Source organism: Apus apus, chromosome 26 (assembly GCF_020740795.1).
Source record: "Apus apus isolate bApuApu2 chromosome 26, bApuApu2.pri.cur, whole genome shotgun sequence".
NCBI classification, from domain to species: Eukaryota; Metazoa; Chordata; class Aves; order Apodiformes; family Apodidae; genus Apus; species Apus apus.
The window spans coordinates 2565720-2583949 of record NC_067307.1 but is presented as its reverse complement, the minus strand read 5'-3'; the positions used below and the strand labels follow the sequence as shown (position 1 = coordinate 2583949).

The window sequence follows — 18230 nt, the reverse complement described above, 5'->3', positions numbered from 1 at the left end:
AGCTGGTGATCCTTCTGTTTCACCCCCCATCACCTGAGCCAACCGTGCCCAGGGTGCTCAGATGCTTCCTGAGCTTGGGACACACACTGATGCCATCCTGCTCATGTTCACATGAGGGAGTATGAAGCATCATTGGTATCACCCTGGCATTGTCAAGGCTTTCTCCTCCTTCCTTCTAGGGCAGCAGGGACTCCCTGAGGCTGCCTGTCACTCTCCAGCTTTCCTTGCCATCTCACTGTGTCCTAATGCTGGAGCTGTGTCTCCATTCAAGCCTCTGACAGGCACCAACCCTACAAGGGCTGGATGGTGCCTTTGCCTCCTGTGGCAGAGGATGCTCTGAGCCCTGCCAGGACACAGCTTTCTCTCATCAGTAGCTTCATTAGGGTTTGGTGGGGAAAGGGTGGGACCTTCATCTGGTCTAATGGAAGCAGCAGCCCGGGGCTTTGGCTTTTGCATTGAGAGGCTGTCCTCAGGTCGTATGATGTGTCCTCAGGGTGTCTGTGCCCTCAGAGAGGCTGTGCTGGCTCCTGGACCTGCCCTGACCCTGCTGCTGCTCAGCCCTGGTAAGTCTCTGCTTTGCTGCAGCATCTGCTTGGTTGTGACCTCTGTGGGACAGGGATGTCCCCTGGGATACCAGCCAACTCAGGGGGCTCCTCCTCACTGCTCCCCTGACCTATGGACAAGGCTGGGAAGGTCTGGGCTGAGCTGGTGGCACCCACAGCCAGGGCAGGAGAGGGTCGGAGGTGATTTGTAGCAGAAGGTGCTGCTCGGGAGTAAAGAGCCCTCATGTGGTTTTTTATCTCCTTCCTCCTCAGCAGTTTTCAAAGGCTCTAAAAATAAACTTCCCTCGTGCCTCGGGCAGTGTGAGCCAAAGCCAAGGATTCCCTGGAAAGCATTGGCAGGAGCTAGGTGCCCTTTCTGGGGCACAGAGGAGCTTGTGCATGGCTTGGGTCCCCCACCCTGTGCTGCAGTGGGGTGAGTGCTCCGTGGAAGCAGCCAGATGAGGAAGGACAAGTGGTGTTTGCTGCAACTTGAATGTTTCCCCCTATTCTCTGCCTCCCAAAGTCCCCCTGTGCTGTTTAGACCTGTGAAACAGCCAGATCTGTGCAGTGCAAAGAGGCTCCGAGTCCATCAGTTCTGGAGGAAAACAGCTCAAGCAGTCAAAACAAGTCCTTGGCTTTTGTGAAGGCGTTTTCACTCTATCTCTTCCCCTGATTGTTTTCCCTGGCTCTGCTGGCTGGGGCGATGGACCTGCCTGCTCTGAGGATGTGGGCTTGGGGACCCCCAGGGCTGGGGGGGGGTTTGGGCTGCCTGGGATTGGGGTGAAAATCAGTCTCACCTGCAGAGCAGGAGGGTGAAGCCCGTGGGGTGGGGACCAGGAGCAGGGCCAGGAGGATTATCTCCCCCTCTCCAATCCCCCCACTGTTTGCCCGAGGCAAGTGGCTGCTTTTCCATGCACGGGCCATCCCAGCTGCTGAGCAGAGATAAGGCCACTTGCCCAGGCAGCAAAGCTGGAAACAAACGGGGCCAGGTGGAAAGATGTCCCCAAAGGGGACCTTGGTGTGCTGTGATAAATGGGCTGTAGCTTGGGGGGGGGGGGGGGGTGATGTGAGGAGGGCACAGGGCAGCACTGCCCTGTGTTGCTGCTCACTGGTGATGGAAAAAAAACCCCCACCCCTCTGGGTGCTGCCAAGCCAGGCACTGGGGAGAGGCTAAGTTTTAAAAAATTTATTTATAAATAAAACCATAAAATTACCAGTAGTTTACATCAGTCACCAGAAATAACATCCAAAAAACCCCCAAAAAAACCTGCAGAAAATATAATAATAATAATTCTATGTACAGGCTGAGCCTGGCTGGCTGCAGGGAGGGCAGGAGGGCCAGGGCTCACGCCAGGGGCCACAGACCTGCGGGGCAGGTGGTCACACACACACACACACACACTCACACTCACACGTTGTGCAAAGGCAGCAGGTCGGGGCCTCCGGGAGGTCACGTCACACAGCGCGGGCTGGGCAGGACACGGGGCTGGGGACGGTGCCACCGGGAGCAGGAACAGGGCTGGACAGGCTGCTGGGGGGCTGTGGGATGGGGAAACCAGGAGGGTTCTGCTCCCCTCGGCACCCTGAGCGTGTGGGGCACTGGGAAGCTCCTGGTGGCCACGTTCTGGCTGCTGCGTGGAGCGGGGCCAGGGCTTGCATGATGCAGAAAATCCCTTCTGGCCTCACCAGCTGGAGCAGAGCCAGGTGGAATCCTTCATCTCCTGCTCTGCTCTCCCAAACATCCTTCAGCAGGTCCAGGCCAGCCCTAGCTGACCCAGCACGGCCCCGACCTGCAGCTTCAGGGCTGGAACTGGGATCTGTGGTTGGTTTTTCTCCAGTGGGTGATGGCTGAGGGTTGGTTTGTGCTGCCTGTGGGAGGTGAGGGGCAGGTGGGGAAGGCACAGACTGGTTTCCATGTGCTGCCTTTCCAGGCTGGCTGGAGCAGGGAGCAGGATGCTGAGTTGTTGTGTGGCTTGGGTACAGCTTCCAGCCCCTGGCCCAACTTGTGGCCAGGGATTGTGCAACACCCCAACAGGACCCAGGGATGGGACTTCCCAGGCTGGCACCCAGCTCATGAGTGGGTAAACAAAGATACTGCAGTAAAAAAATACCACTGCACTGGCACAGAGTGGTCCTGGCTGGAGACCTCCACCCTGGCAAGCTGGATGCTGGCTGGTCCCACCTCCCACCCTGTCTTGAGCCGTGGGGGGACAGGGGAGTCACCACTGGTGACGTGTGGTGGAGCCTTGTTATCTGCTTGCTGGTGGCAGGAGGGAATTTTAAGAGCTGGGGTAGCAACCCAAAGAAAAGTGGTTGGTTTGGTGGTGGTGTTTGGTGGTGTGGGGTTTTTTTTTTTTAAACCATCTCCTGTTGCCAGGATCCAGTGGAGATCAGGGCACGGGAGGAGATAAGGCAGAGGGACAGTGGCAGGAAGGGAGAGCACGTGGGCTCAGGGGACAAACACCACCCCTCTCCCCTCGGATCCCTCGGGTCTGATTGTGGCTTGGGAGTTTCTCTTGGTTCTTAAATCCAGTTGCCCACCTGGCAGCTGGAGAAAAGGGACACGGAGTCCTTGTCCACCAGGGAATGCTGAGCTGTGGCTGTGCAGGCTGGGGAGGAGGGATGTGCCGAGGAGTAGGTGCAGGTGGGCTGTGCTCCTTGGTGCAAGGTGGTTGTGGTGGGTGTTGGCTGCCCCGAGGGGGGGGGTGTGTGTGTCTGGTGTCCCTTCCTGAGGCACTGTGGCAGCCCAAGGGTGGGAGAGGTGGATGCACAGGCTGTGCTGGCGGCAGGAGGTGGCTCCTTGGTCCTGCAGCACCTCGGAGATGGGCAGGAAGGCTCAGAAGGAGTGAGGGCAGGAGCTTCCTCCAGGCTGCAGGCAGGGAGCAGGGCTGGAAATGTGCCGTGGCCAATTCCTCTGAAAGCCGGTGGGCAGGGTTGTGATGTCCCTGTCCCCAGAGCCGTGCTGTCACAGGGTCCCTCTGGGCCTGGAGCAGAGCATCCCCTGGGAATTCTGCATCATCTGGTTACCCAACAGGAAAGCATTTCCTGCAGTCCTGTCCCCTGGCCGCCCCGTCGCCGGCTTCCCAGTCCTGGAAGGGGGCAGGGGGGACACTGCTGTGGTGGCAGCGGGGACACGGGGGAGCTGCTGGCACGTCACCATTGGCACAAGTTGCTTGGTCACCTCTGTAACACGACAGGCAGTGGGGGGCATCACCACGGGGAGGGGAGCAGGGCTGGTGGGCTGGCCAGGCCACCAGCTCCACTAATAAATACATGGCTCATCCCAACGGTACAAGCAGGGCAGAGCTTCCCACCTGGGAGAGACACCCGCTCTGCAAGGAGGAGAAGGGAGACCCGGCAGACCTGGCTCAGATCTCAGTGGCAATGATGTCCTCGTAGGGAACATCGGCCCCAGGGATGTCCAGCTCGATGGGCTCCTTGCCATCTTCCCCTGCAGCGAGCTGCTGGAGCATCTTCTCCAGGTTCTGGTTCCTCTTGTACATGTGCAGGTAGCTCTGCTGCAGCTGCTTCTGGTAGTGGATCACCTTCTCCTTCTCCTCCTTCCAGGTCTGCCGCTCGTGCTGGAAGCTGCAGGTCATCTGCTCGTTGTTGTCCCGCTCAGCCTTCAGCTCTGCCCTCAGCCTCTCCATCTCTCCCTGCAGGGCCTGAGGTTCATCCAGCCCAGGGCAGGGCCTGGGCACCTCCTGGGCCTCGCTCAGCTGCTGCTTGAGGACAGCAAGCTCTGTCCTCAGGTCCACGATCTCCTGCTCCAGCAGGTTCACCTTCTCCCTCAGCAGCTCGGACTCGTTCTTCTTGCGCTGCAGCTCGTTCTCACACACCTCTAGCTCCATGGCTTTGGTGCGCAGGGAGCCTTCCAGGTCCTGGGTCTTCATCTCCAGCCCTTCCATTTTCAGCCTCACCTCCTTCAGCTGAGCCTTCAGGCTGAGGATCTCAGTGGTCTTGGTGTTGAGCTCTGTCTGGGACTCCTTCAGCTGCTGTTTCAGGAGGGAGATCTCCCCCGACTTCTGGCACACCTGTGGGGAGGGACGCAGCACCCGAGTTAGGGCTGTGCCTTGGACAAAGTCCCCAGCACCCATGGAACCCTGTGCAAGCCATGGTGGGCACAGCCAGTGTTCAGCATGAGAAGACCCTGGCTGTGAAATCCCACCCTGGGAGACCCCCTCTGGAGGAGACCCCATGCTCTCCATGTACCAACACCCCCGTGGACACGGGGGGCTGCCAGTGACCATCCGTGAGGATCTGGGGAGCTGACATCTTCTGCTGAGGTGTGGGATTGGAGGGTGTTGAGAAGAGCTGGAGCCTCCCTGCCCTGTCCAACAGGTTTGCCGAAGCCTCAGCTGAGGGTTCCTGTGGTGAGTCCAACCCCTGAGCTTGTTCCACAAGCTCCAGCTGCTCCCTGCAAAGCTGCTGCTGGGACCACAGCCTGTAAATCCCAGGGGAGCATCCCACTGGAGCTGGAGCTAAGGTCCTCCACACCCTCACTTGGCTTTCAGCACTGGCAGCCCCAGGTTCCTACTGGTGCTCCAGTGCCACTTACCTCCCACTGGGTCTCCTCCAGTGCTGGGGCAAAGCTGGTCTTCTCCTTCTCGTAGGACCTCAGCTTGGTCTCCAGCAGGTTTTGTTCTTTCATGAGGTTCTCCAGCTCCTCCCGGAGCTGCTTCTTCTCCTGCTGCAGCTGGAATACCTGGAGGTGAAGGACCTGCTGCGTCCTCTGGGATTTCTGCGAGGTTTGCTTGAGCTTGCTGTTGCACTTCTGCTTGAGACCCTCCAGCTCCTCCTTGCAGCGTCGCTGCTTCTCCTCATAAGCCTGGCAGGAGCTGACTTCCTTCTCCTCGAAGCTCGACTGAAGCTCCTGCAGCTCTCCCTCCCTCTCCAGCAGCTTCTGCTCCAGCTCCTGGATGGTGGACTCATCCGTGGAGATGGGCGAGCGGATGCAGGTTGTCTTCTCAGCAGCGTGGTGGTGGTGGGAGGCTTTGCCAGGGTTGAGGATCTTGTTGCCCCCGTCGGAGAAGGACATGGCCTTGAGGCTCATCATGTTGCTGTCCTGGATGATGGCACACTGCAAGATGTTGTGGGCTGAGCCCCCGAAGCGGCTGATGGGCCCCATGGGGGTGACCAGGGGCTCGAGCTGGTAGCTGCTGCTGGTGCTGTGGGTGGGGAGGCTGGACATGGAGTTCCTGCCAGAGTCAGACAGACCCCCCGAGCACAGCACCGGCCTCAGCTCCTGCTCCTTGGCTTTGTCTGGGTGGTGCAGCTGCTGGGAGAGGTGACCCCCGTTCTCCGGGGAGGAGTGCAGGACGGTGCCGGAGCGGGGCAGCACCGGCTTGAAGGCGGTGGGTCGTGCAGCTGGCTTCTCCATGCCCTGGGGACAAGGACAGAGCTGTCAGCACAGCCCCACACCATCTGCTCACACCCCCCCCTCCTCCCCCCTTGTCCCTTCTACCCCCCAGCATGAAACCCCCGTGGTGGGGACAGGTCTCCAACAAGGGTCAAAACTTGGGGAGGATGCTGATGGCTACAACTGCCTCTGCTGGGAGGAAAATGGCAAGTGTGGAAGGGAAGGACATGGGACCTGGTGCTGATCCAGCTGCCCTCAAGCAGAGGGTGGCAGGGTGCCCCAGCACCTCCTCACGGCCCCCTCCTCATAGCATCATCCTGGTTGGAAGGGACCTTGAAGATCATCAAGTCCAACCATGCCCTAGAGCCCCCTGCCATAACCTGACGGACCCGTTCAGGGCTCAGATCATGTCTCTCAGCACTGTGCCTACACCAACTATTTTCTTGGAGGTTTCTCCCGGGCCAGGACAGCCCTGTGGTGGGACCTGCACCTGCTTTGAGGGTCTAGGGGCCACCCCCTCCTACTGGGACCACCACTCCCCCTTACTAACCACTTCCAGCTGACTGGGAAAGGGCATCAGCTTCTGCGGGGTGGGCGTCCCGAAGTCCAGGCTGCTGGTGCCAGCCTGGCTGCCCAGCTCCCCGCCGGCCAGGGAGGTGTAGTCTGCTCGGTGGGGGCCGTGGGATTTCTGGCTGACCTTGATGTAGAAGAAATCCTCATTCTTGCTGCTTTTGGAGCTGGATTTGTGGCTGGAGTCCTGGGAGAAGCCGAAGCGGAGCAGCCCGTCCGAGTACCTGTTGAGCTTCTTGAGGTGGGAGGACTTGCGGAGCTTGTGCTGGGAGGCTCGGCAGTGCTTGCTGTGGAAGCTGTGGCCGGAGATGAGGCTGCTGACACTGCCCATGCTGCCCCCGGGGGCGCGGCCGGGCGGAACCCTGCGGGGAGAGGGCCAGATCACAGCAGAGACCTCGCTGAGCCCCGGGGCTGCGAGCCCGGGAGGGAGAGCTGGGGAGGAGGGCGAGGAGGGGGAGAGAGGGGTGAGGAGGTGATGGAGAGAGGGGGGTGAGGAGGTGGAGATCAGGGTGAGGAGATGATGGAGAGAGGGGGGAGGAGGTGGAGAGAGGAGTGAGGAGGTGATGGAGAGAGGGAGGTGAGGAGATGGAGATCAGGGTGAGGAGATGGAGATTAGGGTGAAGAGATGGAGAGAGGAGGGTGAGGAAGCAGAGATTTAGGGGTGAGGAAATGGAGATCGGGGTGAGGAAATGGAGATCAGGGTGAGGAAAAGCACTTGGGGAGGTGGGTGTATTTCTGCACCCACAGTCTGGGCCCTGGCAGGAGCAGGCTGGTTTCTGACCCTGGGAGTGTGTGACTTGGCACACACCTCTGGGGAGGTGCTGGTCTCGGCACGTGGAAGGGCTTGTGCAAAGGGGGACGGACCTCAGTGTGTGTCCAGGGATGGGTCAGTGTGTGGGGGGCTGGGGAGGGGGTGTGCAAGTGAGCTGGTCAGTCCTGGGGTGTGTGCAAAGGGAGACGGGTGCTCGCAGAGGCTGGAGCTCTGCTGCCAGCCCAGGGCTGCTCTTCCCCATCCAACAAATCCCTCTAAGAAGAAGGGCTGATGGGGAGGGCAGGGAAGAGCTGGGCTCCCCCCTGTGCCTGGGAACGGCTCCAGGAGCCTCCCACGAGCTGCCCCCGGGCTGGCTGGCACCTCCGTGGCACAGCCATGGACCATCCAGGGCATCCTGTGCCCAGAGGCTCATTGGGAGCTGCTGGATACGGTGCACCCAGATCAGCCCAGGAGGTTTGTGAGACACAGGAGTCTCTAAAAATAAGGAGAGGAGGAAAAGGGGTTTGTAGTGATTTTTAGGTGCCTGATAGGCCTGAATTCCAACAAGCACCTCCTGCTTGTGTGGTGCTGAATGGAGCCCATCCCCTGCCAGCTGAGCTTGGCACTGTGAGATGCAGTCACAGCCTCTCCTGCACCAGCCTGTCCTTCCCCCTCCCATGTTCAGTGCTCCTCTCAACCTACCTGGAAAGGGATGCTGCGAGGCTTAATTAGAGCTAATGTCTGTGCAGTGCTGCAGCAGATGAGAGGTGCTGCGTGTGCTGAGCGTTGTGCTCATGGCTCAGAGCTATGCAGGGCTGTGCATTCATTCTCTTTGCTATTGGGGAGAATATAAAACCCCAGCTCCAGGTGACCCCTGCAGTGCTTGGCTCTCGGTGTCAGGGCTATAATGGAGCTGCACCTTCCATCTGGGTAATTAAAGGCTGAGGTGGGGAGAAAGAAGGGGAAGAGCAGCTCGTAAGTAGAAATTAGTGTAGGATCAAAATGAGTTAAGCCTGGCAGCACGGGATGAGGAGGTTGGAAATGGTTCTGCCCTTTGCAGTGCATGGAACAGCTCCAGGCTTCCACTCCTGGAGCACTGGCTCCCCTCTGGAGCTGCCCAGTGCTCAGGAAGGTGTCTGGGGGTAAAACATCCTCTGACAGAAGCAGGGAGCCTGGGGGTCTGTTGGGAGAGGGCTGAGTGAGGGAGGGTGCAGGCACAGTGTGCCTGGGCATCCTCACTGCCTCATCCTCAAGGCCTGGAAAGTTGCTCCTATATTTTCCCCATTTTTTGCTATGTCCTGCCCCAGTGCAGGCTCCTCTGCCTCCTGAACAGGCCAACACAAACCTGTGCTCATCCCTCAGCTTCATTTGTTTTCTTTTCCCTCTGTGCCCTGAGGACACAGATTGATTAAGTGCCAAAGAAAAGCCCCAGAAAGACAGAATATCCACTTTAATCCCTAAATCCATTTTGGGGAGATTAAGAGAAGTAAGTAAGAACCAAGGTCTGAACTGCTGCCTGGATGCTGATACACTAACAGCAGTCGATAAACTTGAGCTTCATTCATGTTTTGGGGGGTAAGAGGCACGATGTGAGCTGAGGGGGAGGATAAGTGGCTCAGGAGGCTGCTGTGCCAGCCTGTGCTCCTGACACCAGGCCTGTGTGTGTGCCTGCAGGAGGGACAAGGCAGTGTCAGAGCAGCAGAGCTGCCAGCTCCATCCCAGAAGCAGCCTCCAGCTCGTGGGGGTGAGCAGGGGAGCACCCGGGGTGCTCACACACAGCTCTGGCAGGGGTGGAAAGGAGGTTTGATGCCTTAAAACATGGAGCAGTGCAGGATGCATGGATCAGGTACTCCAGGGAAGCCAACCTCACTGTCCTGTGGCCAAACCACCTCACTGGGGTCCCTTGGGGGTTTTTCTGGGTGCCTGCAGAAGTGTGGGGAGGGAAAGCTGGGGCTTTCCAGCCTCTTGGCAGGAGGTGTTTCCATCAATCCCAGCCCTCCTACACATGCCTCAGAGGGCTGGGCATGTCTTTTTCTTCTTCTTCTTTCCTCTTTTGATTGAAAAATGAACACTTTGAAAGCTGTGGAGGAGTAGGCATTCACAGCTGGGAGGGCACAGGCTCCTTCTGCTCCAGCTTTGGGACACCCCCAAAAAAGGGGGGGACCAGACTCGGTCCCCTCCCTTGCTCAGGCTCTGTGGCACAAGCTTGTGCCTTCCCCTGTGTCAAACCCAGGGACTGTGGGACTCTGCAGGGAGCCAGATGGGTTTGCTGAGCCAAAGAGAACCTAATCATTATGTAGGTATGTATTTAGATGTGTGTGTAGAGGTCTGTATTTGAAGGGTTTTGCCTGCTTGGCAACTGCCACAGCTCAGTTAGGGTAGGAATATCACATCTCCTGGGGTCATCCATGGGATGGACCCCCAGTAAACACCCAGAGGTGTGGGCCAAGCCCAGGGGATCAGGGCTGAGCACATGAATGTGCCTGATCCTGCTTTTGCAGAAACAGAGGGAGGGAAAAAAGGAAATGAAGGGCATCCCACCCCCTCTGCCTGCCCTGCAGTGGCACGTGGGAGAGCGACTCTCCCTGTCCCTCCTTTCTGAATGGGCCCAGGAATTTAATCTTATCTCCTTGCAGCAGTTTCTCTGAAGCCTTTCCCTCTTCCCTGCAGTTTTCACAGGCAGGAGCTTTCCCTCTGCCTTCCCCAGGCAGGTCACCTTCCTAAGAGCCTTTGTGTCCTTCCAGGCTTTGCAGTGTCACCCCCCTTCTCCCTGCTGAGCCTGTTCTTCTCCCCTCGGTATGTGAAAGCTTCCTTCCCCCCTGCTCCCTCTGGCCCACTCCTTTTCCCTCTTGAATTATTATTCATCATTTCTGTGCTGATGCACCCACACATTTTGGTGTTTGTTGGGAGATGCAGAGATAACACAGAAGCAGCAGCTGCTGCCAAGAGCCTGGATCCAGGAGCAGCCTCCTTCCCCTTTCCTTCCATCCCTGCCAGGTGATGTAGGATCCCTGTTTTACTCAGGGATTTGGGTCTTTGAGACACCAGGAACGTGGCCCCAGGGGAAAACGTGGGCATTTCCATGGTATAAAGCCACACATGTGCTACCTGGGGCATCTGACTTATGTTTTAGTGAAGAGAATGGCTTGATCCAAAACTTGGAGTCCAGCCGTCCCACCGAGCTGGATTTGGGCTCTGCCACCAAAACTGGGTGCAGATTTCAGGACCCCAAATGCTAAGGATGGGATGGACCCACCATGGGCTGTGTCAGCATCTGCCTGTCTCTGCTCAGACCCCGAGCTGAGCCCACTCTCCCCCCCCCCCTCCCCGTGCCCAGCTGGATCCAGGCTCTCCCAAACCTGCTCATTTTGCTCTCCAAAGAAATGGCAGCAATAGGGCTTGGAGAGCCCCTCAGCAGAGCTGACCTTGCCCCCACCCTGTAATCATCAACCCTAATTGTGCTAATGGGGCTGAATTCAGACACCAGCCCCCGGCAGACCCTCCTCGTGCTGTTCCATTGTGGCAGGGCGCTGGCCAAGGGCCCCAGACAAGGCTTCCATTCACTCCCGGCCATTGTCCACAGCTCATTCATTGACATTCATGGGGATCGCTCCGGTGGGAGGCAGGGGCTGAATTGAGCCCCGGGGCTCACAAAGCCCTCACCATGTGTTCTGCCCTGATTTGCCGGCAGTGAAGGGGGGGACACTCCAGATGAAGAATAACCAGCCTCAATTACACCTTCTCGTCCCCTCTAATAGCCCAGGAGTCCATCACACTTAATGTTATTTCAATGAACACTAAGAGAATTCACACCCACTGGCGGGTGCTTGTTAAGAGGAGCCAGCAGGGCCCTTGGCAGGGGCTGGGGTGGCTTCTTGCCAGCTCAGCAGCAGACTGTGCCCTGTCTCTGCCACTGTCCCCTGGCTGCCAGGCTCTTACACCCACCACCATCCTGCTGCTGGCCCTGGAGGGAAAGGTGCAACAGGGAAAAGGAGCAACAAGAAAGGAATCTGTCTCCCTTTTGAATGTGCTTGGCTTCACAGCTGCCTCTTTGCACCCAGTTCCAGGTCAAGGTCACCCTTCTTCCTGCTGGCAAAACCAGAAATCAACGCTGAGTCCAGCAGCAGCTTTGGAAGGAGCTGGAAGGAGCTGTGGGCACCTCTCTTCTGTCCCCCGAGCCATCCAGGCAACAATTCTGACCAGGAATAAGGCAACAAGTGGCTTTAAAGGGTGAGAAGGATGAAATAATCTGTGATGATGATGTAGGTGGCTTGAGCTGCCTTTGGGGAAGCCGGGAGTGGAGTAAGAGGAGCTTCTCAAATGAGCAATGAATATTGGCAGAGTGAGCTCTACAGCGTATCAGGTCAGTGCCCACGGTGCTGTGCCCACTGCCACGGTGCTGGTCCCTCTGCAGGGACACAGCAGAGCTTCCCTGGGCTAGAAAACGTGATGTATTATTCTTCCTGTCTCCCTAGGCTGAGAGGGACTTCGAAGTGACACTTGGTGCTGGTGGCTGAAGGCTGCAACCTCATCCAGCAGATGTTTGTTCCCAGGAAAAGCTGGTGCTTGCCCCGGAAGCCTGCAGGGATTTACAGCCCGTGGGAAGTCAGGAGATGAGCAGTGAGCTGTTGGGCCAGGGCTGGGGCAGTGTAACCAGTCTGTGGGCTTGAAAGGTCACCAAACCATGTGGTGATGGGGACACAATCTCACCTCCTTAACCTGTTCCTACGTGCCCGCCTGGCAAGGGGACAGTGTCACTAAAAGAAGGTTGTGCTGAGAGGCTGGTGCTCCCTGGCAGCCCAGGAGCATCGCTCAGGCTGACCCTGGCAAGAGGGGAGCTGCTCACAGAGCAGGGAAGGATTTCTGGATCCCAAACACCCCAGCACTCCCCTGCTCAGCTGCAGTTTGTACTGAGCAGCTTCACACACCAGCACAGCCCGACAGCACCAGCAGGAGCTGGGCTTGGGACAGCCCTGGTCTCCTCCTGCTGCCCCTGTGCTCCCCTCTGCCCTCGGGGAGGATGATCCCAAGGGGAGCTGGCCCCACACGGTGCCTCGTGCTCGTTGGGTGCAAGTGCAGCAGCATTGGGGCATGATGGGAATATCCTGGCAGTGCTCTGGGACCCCGAGCATCCCTGATACCAACACCTTGGCTCTGCCCATGGCTCTCTTTTCTGTCCCTGATGCCATTTATTTCTGCAGCCTGTGGTGTCCCCAGCTCAGACTGGAGCCCAAACGCTTTCTCTCTGTGTTTCAGGTTAAACAGATCTCCAGGACCCTCCAGCTCCTGACCTTCCCTCAGCCACCCATGAAGACCCCTGCCCTGTGCCACCCATGAAGACCCCTGCCCTGTGCCACCCCGTGCCAGAGCTCCTTGGAGCTTCAGCCCTGCTCCTTCCTCCAGCAGCTTGATGTCCCACGGCTCCTGGAGCTCAGCAGTGACTCAACAGCCAAGCTCAGCACCCACACCAGGCATATCAGTCATGCTCCCAGCACAAAGGAAACGCTCGTGTGAGACATAGTTAAACATTCCTGGGGTGGAGAGAAAGATCTTTTCAGCTTATTTAATTCCTAAGAGCATCTGGCTTTTCCCGCTAATGAGCAACTAATACTGCAATTAAAGCCCTGCTAATTAGGAACTCAGGAATGCTCTGGACCTTGCTTTTGTCTCTTGCAGGTTTGGGGACTCTCCAGGCTGGGGCAGGCACACCTGAACAGGGACACCAGGAAACAGCCACCAGCTCCAGATGGGAGAATTCCCACCCATCCCACCACAGACACCATCATGCTGTGGGAAATGCCCTGGTCGACCCCGAGACCCCAGCACCCACTCAGCTGCTTGCAGGACCCCTCTGTTCACAGGGCAAGTTTTGGGGAAGGGTTTTTGCCACCTGGGGATGCTGTTGGGGAGAAGTTCCCATTCCCAGGGAGGACCATGCAGAAGGTGCCACCCACGGTGGCTTGTTCCCCCCCTCGAGGCTGGCAGGTGCAAACCCACTGCTCCTTCCCTGGGAGGAGGCTGAGGGGCCTCTGCTGCAGGCTGGTTATTTTGGGACCTGTCTGGGGTGGCAGCTGGTGCTGGGGTGGGTGACAGCTGAGCACAGCTTCCACTTGGGACCTGCCAGGCCCCTCCTCGCACGGCTGTTTCCAACCCTGTAAAACACAATCTGCCAGGGTGTGAGCATGGGGTGGGGGCAGCCAAACAAGCTGGTGACAGGGGGCTGGCTTGCCCAAGGCAGCTCAGGGGCTCTGTACATCTTGCAGGTGTCCCCAAGTGTGGCTGGGAAGCTGCAGGGATCCTGCCCTTCCATTCCTGCCCGTGCAGCACTGGTGCCAACAGCCCAGCCCTGAGGTTTGGTGTCCTACACCTCTCCCACACACTTTCTCTGGGGTCTAATCCATGGAAAGGGCTTGTCTGTTCAGCTAAAAATAGACAGAACTTCGTGTAACTTGAGATGAGCCTGAAATACTTTTCCTCCCAGCTTTCTGCTCCCACAGGCTCTGAGCGTCTTCCTCTGCCCCCCTAATTATGGACAAACCAGTGATGAGGGACAGTGAGCCGAGCCCCCAGGTTAAGACAAGGTGGTAGCACCAAGGGTTTCCTCCACAAGCCAGTCCCTCACCAACCACCAGGAAATGCCTGGAATGAGGCTCTTCCTGCTGCAAAACTCCCCCAAGAGAGACAGGGGAGAAGCATCCTCGTCATGTACAGGGAAAATTTAGAAGTGGAGCTGCAGGCTGCCATGGAGACAGGGCCCTGGTTGCAATCCCCTTGCCTTTTATTGTCTCTCCTCCTCTCCCAAGTGGTTGGAAAGCAGGCAGGAGCACGGCCTGCATTGCTTCCCATGTTCCTGCTGGCCACAGCTGCCCAGCCACCTTCCCTGGCTACCATGTAAGTGCTCAGGTGGCCCTGCTGGGTCTCCTCTCTGGTCCTTCACCTCCTCGAGCCTTTCAGCACCTCCTTTATGATCTGGGAATCATAAAGCAAATCTGTGCTGCTTCTCTCTCACCTTTGTTGGGTTCATGTGCAACATGGGCAGGGTGCACAGACCCACCTTCTGCTCCCCCCTTGCTCTGGTCTCAGTAGCTGAGCTGTGAGCAGCCAGAGCCTGGGATGGAGCTGATTCCCTTGGGACATACTCCTAAAGCCAGGGGCTGGAAACCACCTGCTGCAGTGGGAAACTCTGGCTGCTTCCCTAAGAAACAGGAGGGGAAATCCCTGACCCTGGCAGCAGCTGCAAACCCTCCATCCCTGTCCTTAGCAGCAAGGCTGTATCAGAGGAGGAATTTCTCTGAGGAAGGACCTAAAGATCTTCCAGCAAAGTAAACTCCTCCATGTCAGGTCTATGCTGAGCCCCAAAACTAAGCTGTGCATTATTTCTGTGCTGTTCTCCCTTGTTTCTGACAGCAGTTACCCTGTGGTTTGCCTAAACACCGGGTATTTTTGGACCCTGCATGATGCTCAGCCAAGTGGGAGCTGAGAAAAGGCAACATCTGCATGTTGGAGCAAAAAGCATCTGCCACTCTGCTGCTGTCTCCTCATCCTTCAACTCCCTCTCCTATTTGCTGGAGAGTTACGTGTCCCCATCCCTGCTCTGCTCAACCTGGCTTCATTGCAGCAGCAACAGAAGGTAAGAAGAGGCAAATTCAACTCTTGCTTCCTATTTTCTTCCAACCTCTTTTTTTTTAAACTTGGCAAAAACCCACCCCTTTAATGCCTGGCTGCCAAATAGAGCAATTCTCCCAAAAGAGAAATGTGCATCGAAGTTGCAAAGAATATTCAATTAACCTTTAAAGGAGATCATCCCTAACTGGCTTGCAGAGATGTCACTTAATTGTTTTAAAAAAAATAAGCACAGGCACTTGCACTTTAGAGGAGCATGTCTGTTGAGTTTTGGCCTTTGCTGCTGTTACCACTGATGTCTTGCTAAACAGCAATTAAATATCTAAATGCTCTTTCCAACTTGCACTCTGGGAGAGAACCTCTGACACTGTTATCTTTGCTTCAGCAAGACAGCAAGTGGCCAAATTCATCCCTTCTGCATCTAGGAAACCTCACTCAGCTTCTCTTATTGCTGGCAAGTAGCCCTGTGGCATTGCCTGGTGGCCAGATGGACATTTGGGAGGATTTTCTCTTCCAGAAAGAGGGAGACAAGCACCCAGCTGCAGCCAAGCTGGCTCCCAGACCTGAGCACTGCCAGTGCCCCATGGGGGAGAGATGCTCAGTTCTCCAAAAGGCAGAGGCTCAGGAGGTAAGGCTCTAATAAATGAGGTTAAAATCCTCTTACTCTGAGTGCACAGGCATTGCTACCCTCTGCTGGAAGGAGCTGCCTTGCTCAGAGGCCTTGAAGGAGGTAAAGTAAGAGCTCAGTTTAGCTCAGGAGGAAAACAGTGTGTGAGGAAGAGGATGGTCTGGACCAGAGTGCTGCTGGAGACAGGACCTGGTTGCACAGCCATGCAGGGTTGGTGTTCACTGCTGCAGCTCTGGAGCAATCCCAGCACTGCTTGTGCAATGGGATGTCCCTCTTCCCCTGGGTTTTGCTCTCCAAACCCAGGCCACAGCCACGTGTGGACACAGCCAGGGCTTCCCAGGAACAATCTGTTGAGCCTTCCTGCCCAATGAGGGGGGGGGGGGGGGGGGGCTGTTCTGAATGTCAACAAGCATAAAAACCCAATAGTAGCAAATAATCTGTGTAGGAAAGACTTTCTAACCCACGTGCCAAATCTCTGTACATTCCCTGCTATTTTTAACTAATCCCTAATGGCAACAGTCCACTGAGGTCCTGCCCACTCCTGGCCACACATCTTTGCTGCAGTTTCCCCCTGACCTGGGGACCATGAGCTGCATCCTGCCTCCCACTGCAGGTCATTGTTCTGTCCATAGAGGAGCTTTCCACAGCCTTATACCTACAGCTCTCCTGGAAAAAAAAAAGCCACGACAGCAAACCCAAGGGCAGCTGGTAAATACATAATATATAAAAAAAATAATAAGGAAAAAAAAAAGAATGGGGTGGAGGTGGATGACTTTAAAGAGCTCCCAAAGGAAAAGAATCTTTCCTGTGTGCTGGAGGATCCAGGTCCCAGGTTTTGGGGTGCAGGGCATGGGCAGCACTGTCCCAGGAAGGCATGTGTGGTTCTGTATGGATCAGGACAGGGCCAGGTCCTGTCCCTGCTCCTCGGTGCTGCTTTGAGGAGCAGTTTTAGCACCAGTTTCCTGCGGTGGCTGCAGTGATACTATCTTTTCACACCTGTCCACGCAGCTCCTTGCACCACAAGCTGCTTTGTCGGGCTGGCTGTGGGTGACTGAGTGTCCTCAGGGAGAGAGCCAGGAGCTCAGCTCCCACTGCTGGAGACAGGGACGGGTTTTGGAATGGCCTCATGCTAAGCAGGCAGGTGACCCAGCCCTCCACTGGGTTTTGAGAGCTCAGGCTGCCCACCCCCCTGCATGCCGCAGCTGCCTCACCTGAGCCTGTGCTGAGCGTGACTGGACCTGCCCGCAGCAAAACAGAGGCTTTCAGAGAGGGGAAAACAGTGATTTAGGGCTAATGATACCATCAGAGCACGGGCTGCAGGAGGCACGGGATGGGGCAGCATCCCGGCCTCAGCACCAGCCAGGGCTGGGCTTTGCCTTGGTTCTGGGGAGGGGGTCTGCCCCACACCCCCTCAGCATGAAAAAACCTGCCCTGGGAGTCCCTAACGCCTGCTCTGGGGGCTCGCAGGGAAGCTGGCTTGTCTCGAAATCTCCTTTTCCTGCCCGAGTTCCAGCTTCCTTTGCCTCCCACCGCCCCGCAGCGCTGCCTGCCAGCGAGCAGTGACTAAGGGGTGGGTGGAAAAGAACGACTCGAGGCCGATTTAGCAGCCCGCGGTGCCAAGAGGAGGAGGGGTCACCTGGGGAGCAGAAGGGGCAGTGGCACAGCTGGGGCCTTGGGAGGGCGAGGGAGCTGTGCCCTGGAGCAGGGCAGGGAGCTGGGAGCAGCCCCGCAGCGAGAGACTGTGCTCCCGAGCGCCCTTCTGCAGCTGCCACCAACTGCCCCCCCCCCTCCCCCCCACCGGGGATTTTGCACTTCCAATGCTTTGTCCCCCTGATTAATGGCCCTGGTGATTCGTTTGCACGGGTGACAGCCCAGAACAACTAGCAGAGAGGGCTGCGGGCAGAGGTGCGAGCCGGGCAGGTCGGCTGGGGAGATGGGGGGGCTCGGGGAGATGGTGTGTGACCTTGACTGTGGCTGGGGGGGGGGCTGGGGCCAGGAGAGGAGCAGCCGGGCAGGCTCTGCCCTGGCAAGGATTTCAAAGGGAGGTTAATCAGCCTCTAGAGAGATGGTATCGGGAGGACAGAGAGTGGAGACTGGCTAGGACTTTTTTTTTTTCCCCTGCTCGTATTCTGCTTGCTGCAGCCTTCAGTGAGGGGGAGCAGGGGCTCTCAGGAGGAGCTGGGACAGCCAGGGGAGTGACTGCAGACATGGAAGCCTGCTGAGGAAAATGAGTTGGGTGCTGGTCCCTAGGTGGTGAGCACACGGAGTCACACATGCAGGGAGTTCACAGGTCTCAGCTCACTTGTTAACACGGGAGAGAGAAACCCCCAGCACTGCCCTGCTGGGGCAGGCCAGGCTGAGGAGGGGCCCAGCACTGCTGGAAGGGGCTGGCACAGGGTGCTGACAGGGCAGTGTTAGCAGAAAGGGACAGCAGGAGGGCAAACACAGACTGCCTGGGGAGAAGGGGTCCAGAGCTGTGATGCAGCTGGGACTGAGGTGTGTGGGCACAGCCCGGAGGGTGGAATTGGGGCTGGGGGGGTCTGAATGGGAGCTGGGGATCCTCTGGGATCCTCTCCAATCCTGGGCCAATTCTGTCTGCAGGACCCTGCTGCCACTCCACTGGGAATGTTGTGTCCCTGTGGCCAAATATGCCTGAATGATGAGAGAAAGTGGGGTGCTCCCTGCAGAGCCTGAGCAGGTGTCCAGCCCCTTTGGAGGCAGCAAAGTCCCAGCTCCTCACTTAGCTGGGTTAAGAAG

At 57.4% G+C, this 18230-nt stretch overlaps 1 protein-coding gene across 1 annotated transcript; it reads right to left on the bottom strand.

The window, feature by feature from the left end:
* Nucleotides 1-1713: 1713 nt before the first annotated feature.
* On the bottom strand, nucleotides 1714-6814 carry LZTS1 (leucine zipper tumor suppressor 1). Its single transcript, XM_051640901.1, has 3 exons — nucleotides 6452-6814; nucleotides 5101-5925; nucleotides 1714-4576 (listed from the first exon to the last, which is right to left on the bottom strand). The coding sequence occupies exons 1-3, from the start codon at nucleotides 6800-6802 to the stop codon at nucleotides 3911-3913; spliced, it is 1842 nt and encodes a 613-aa protein (XP_051496861.1). The 5' UTR covers nucleotides 6803-6814; the 3' UTR covers nucleotides 1714-3910.
* Between the last annotated feature and the right edge of the window lie 11416 nt (nucleotides 6815-18230).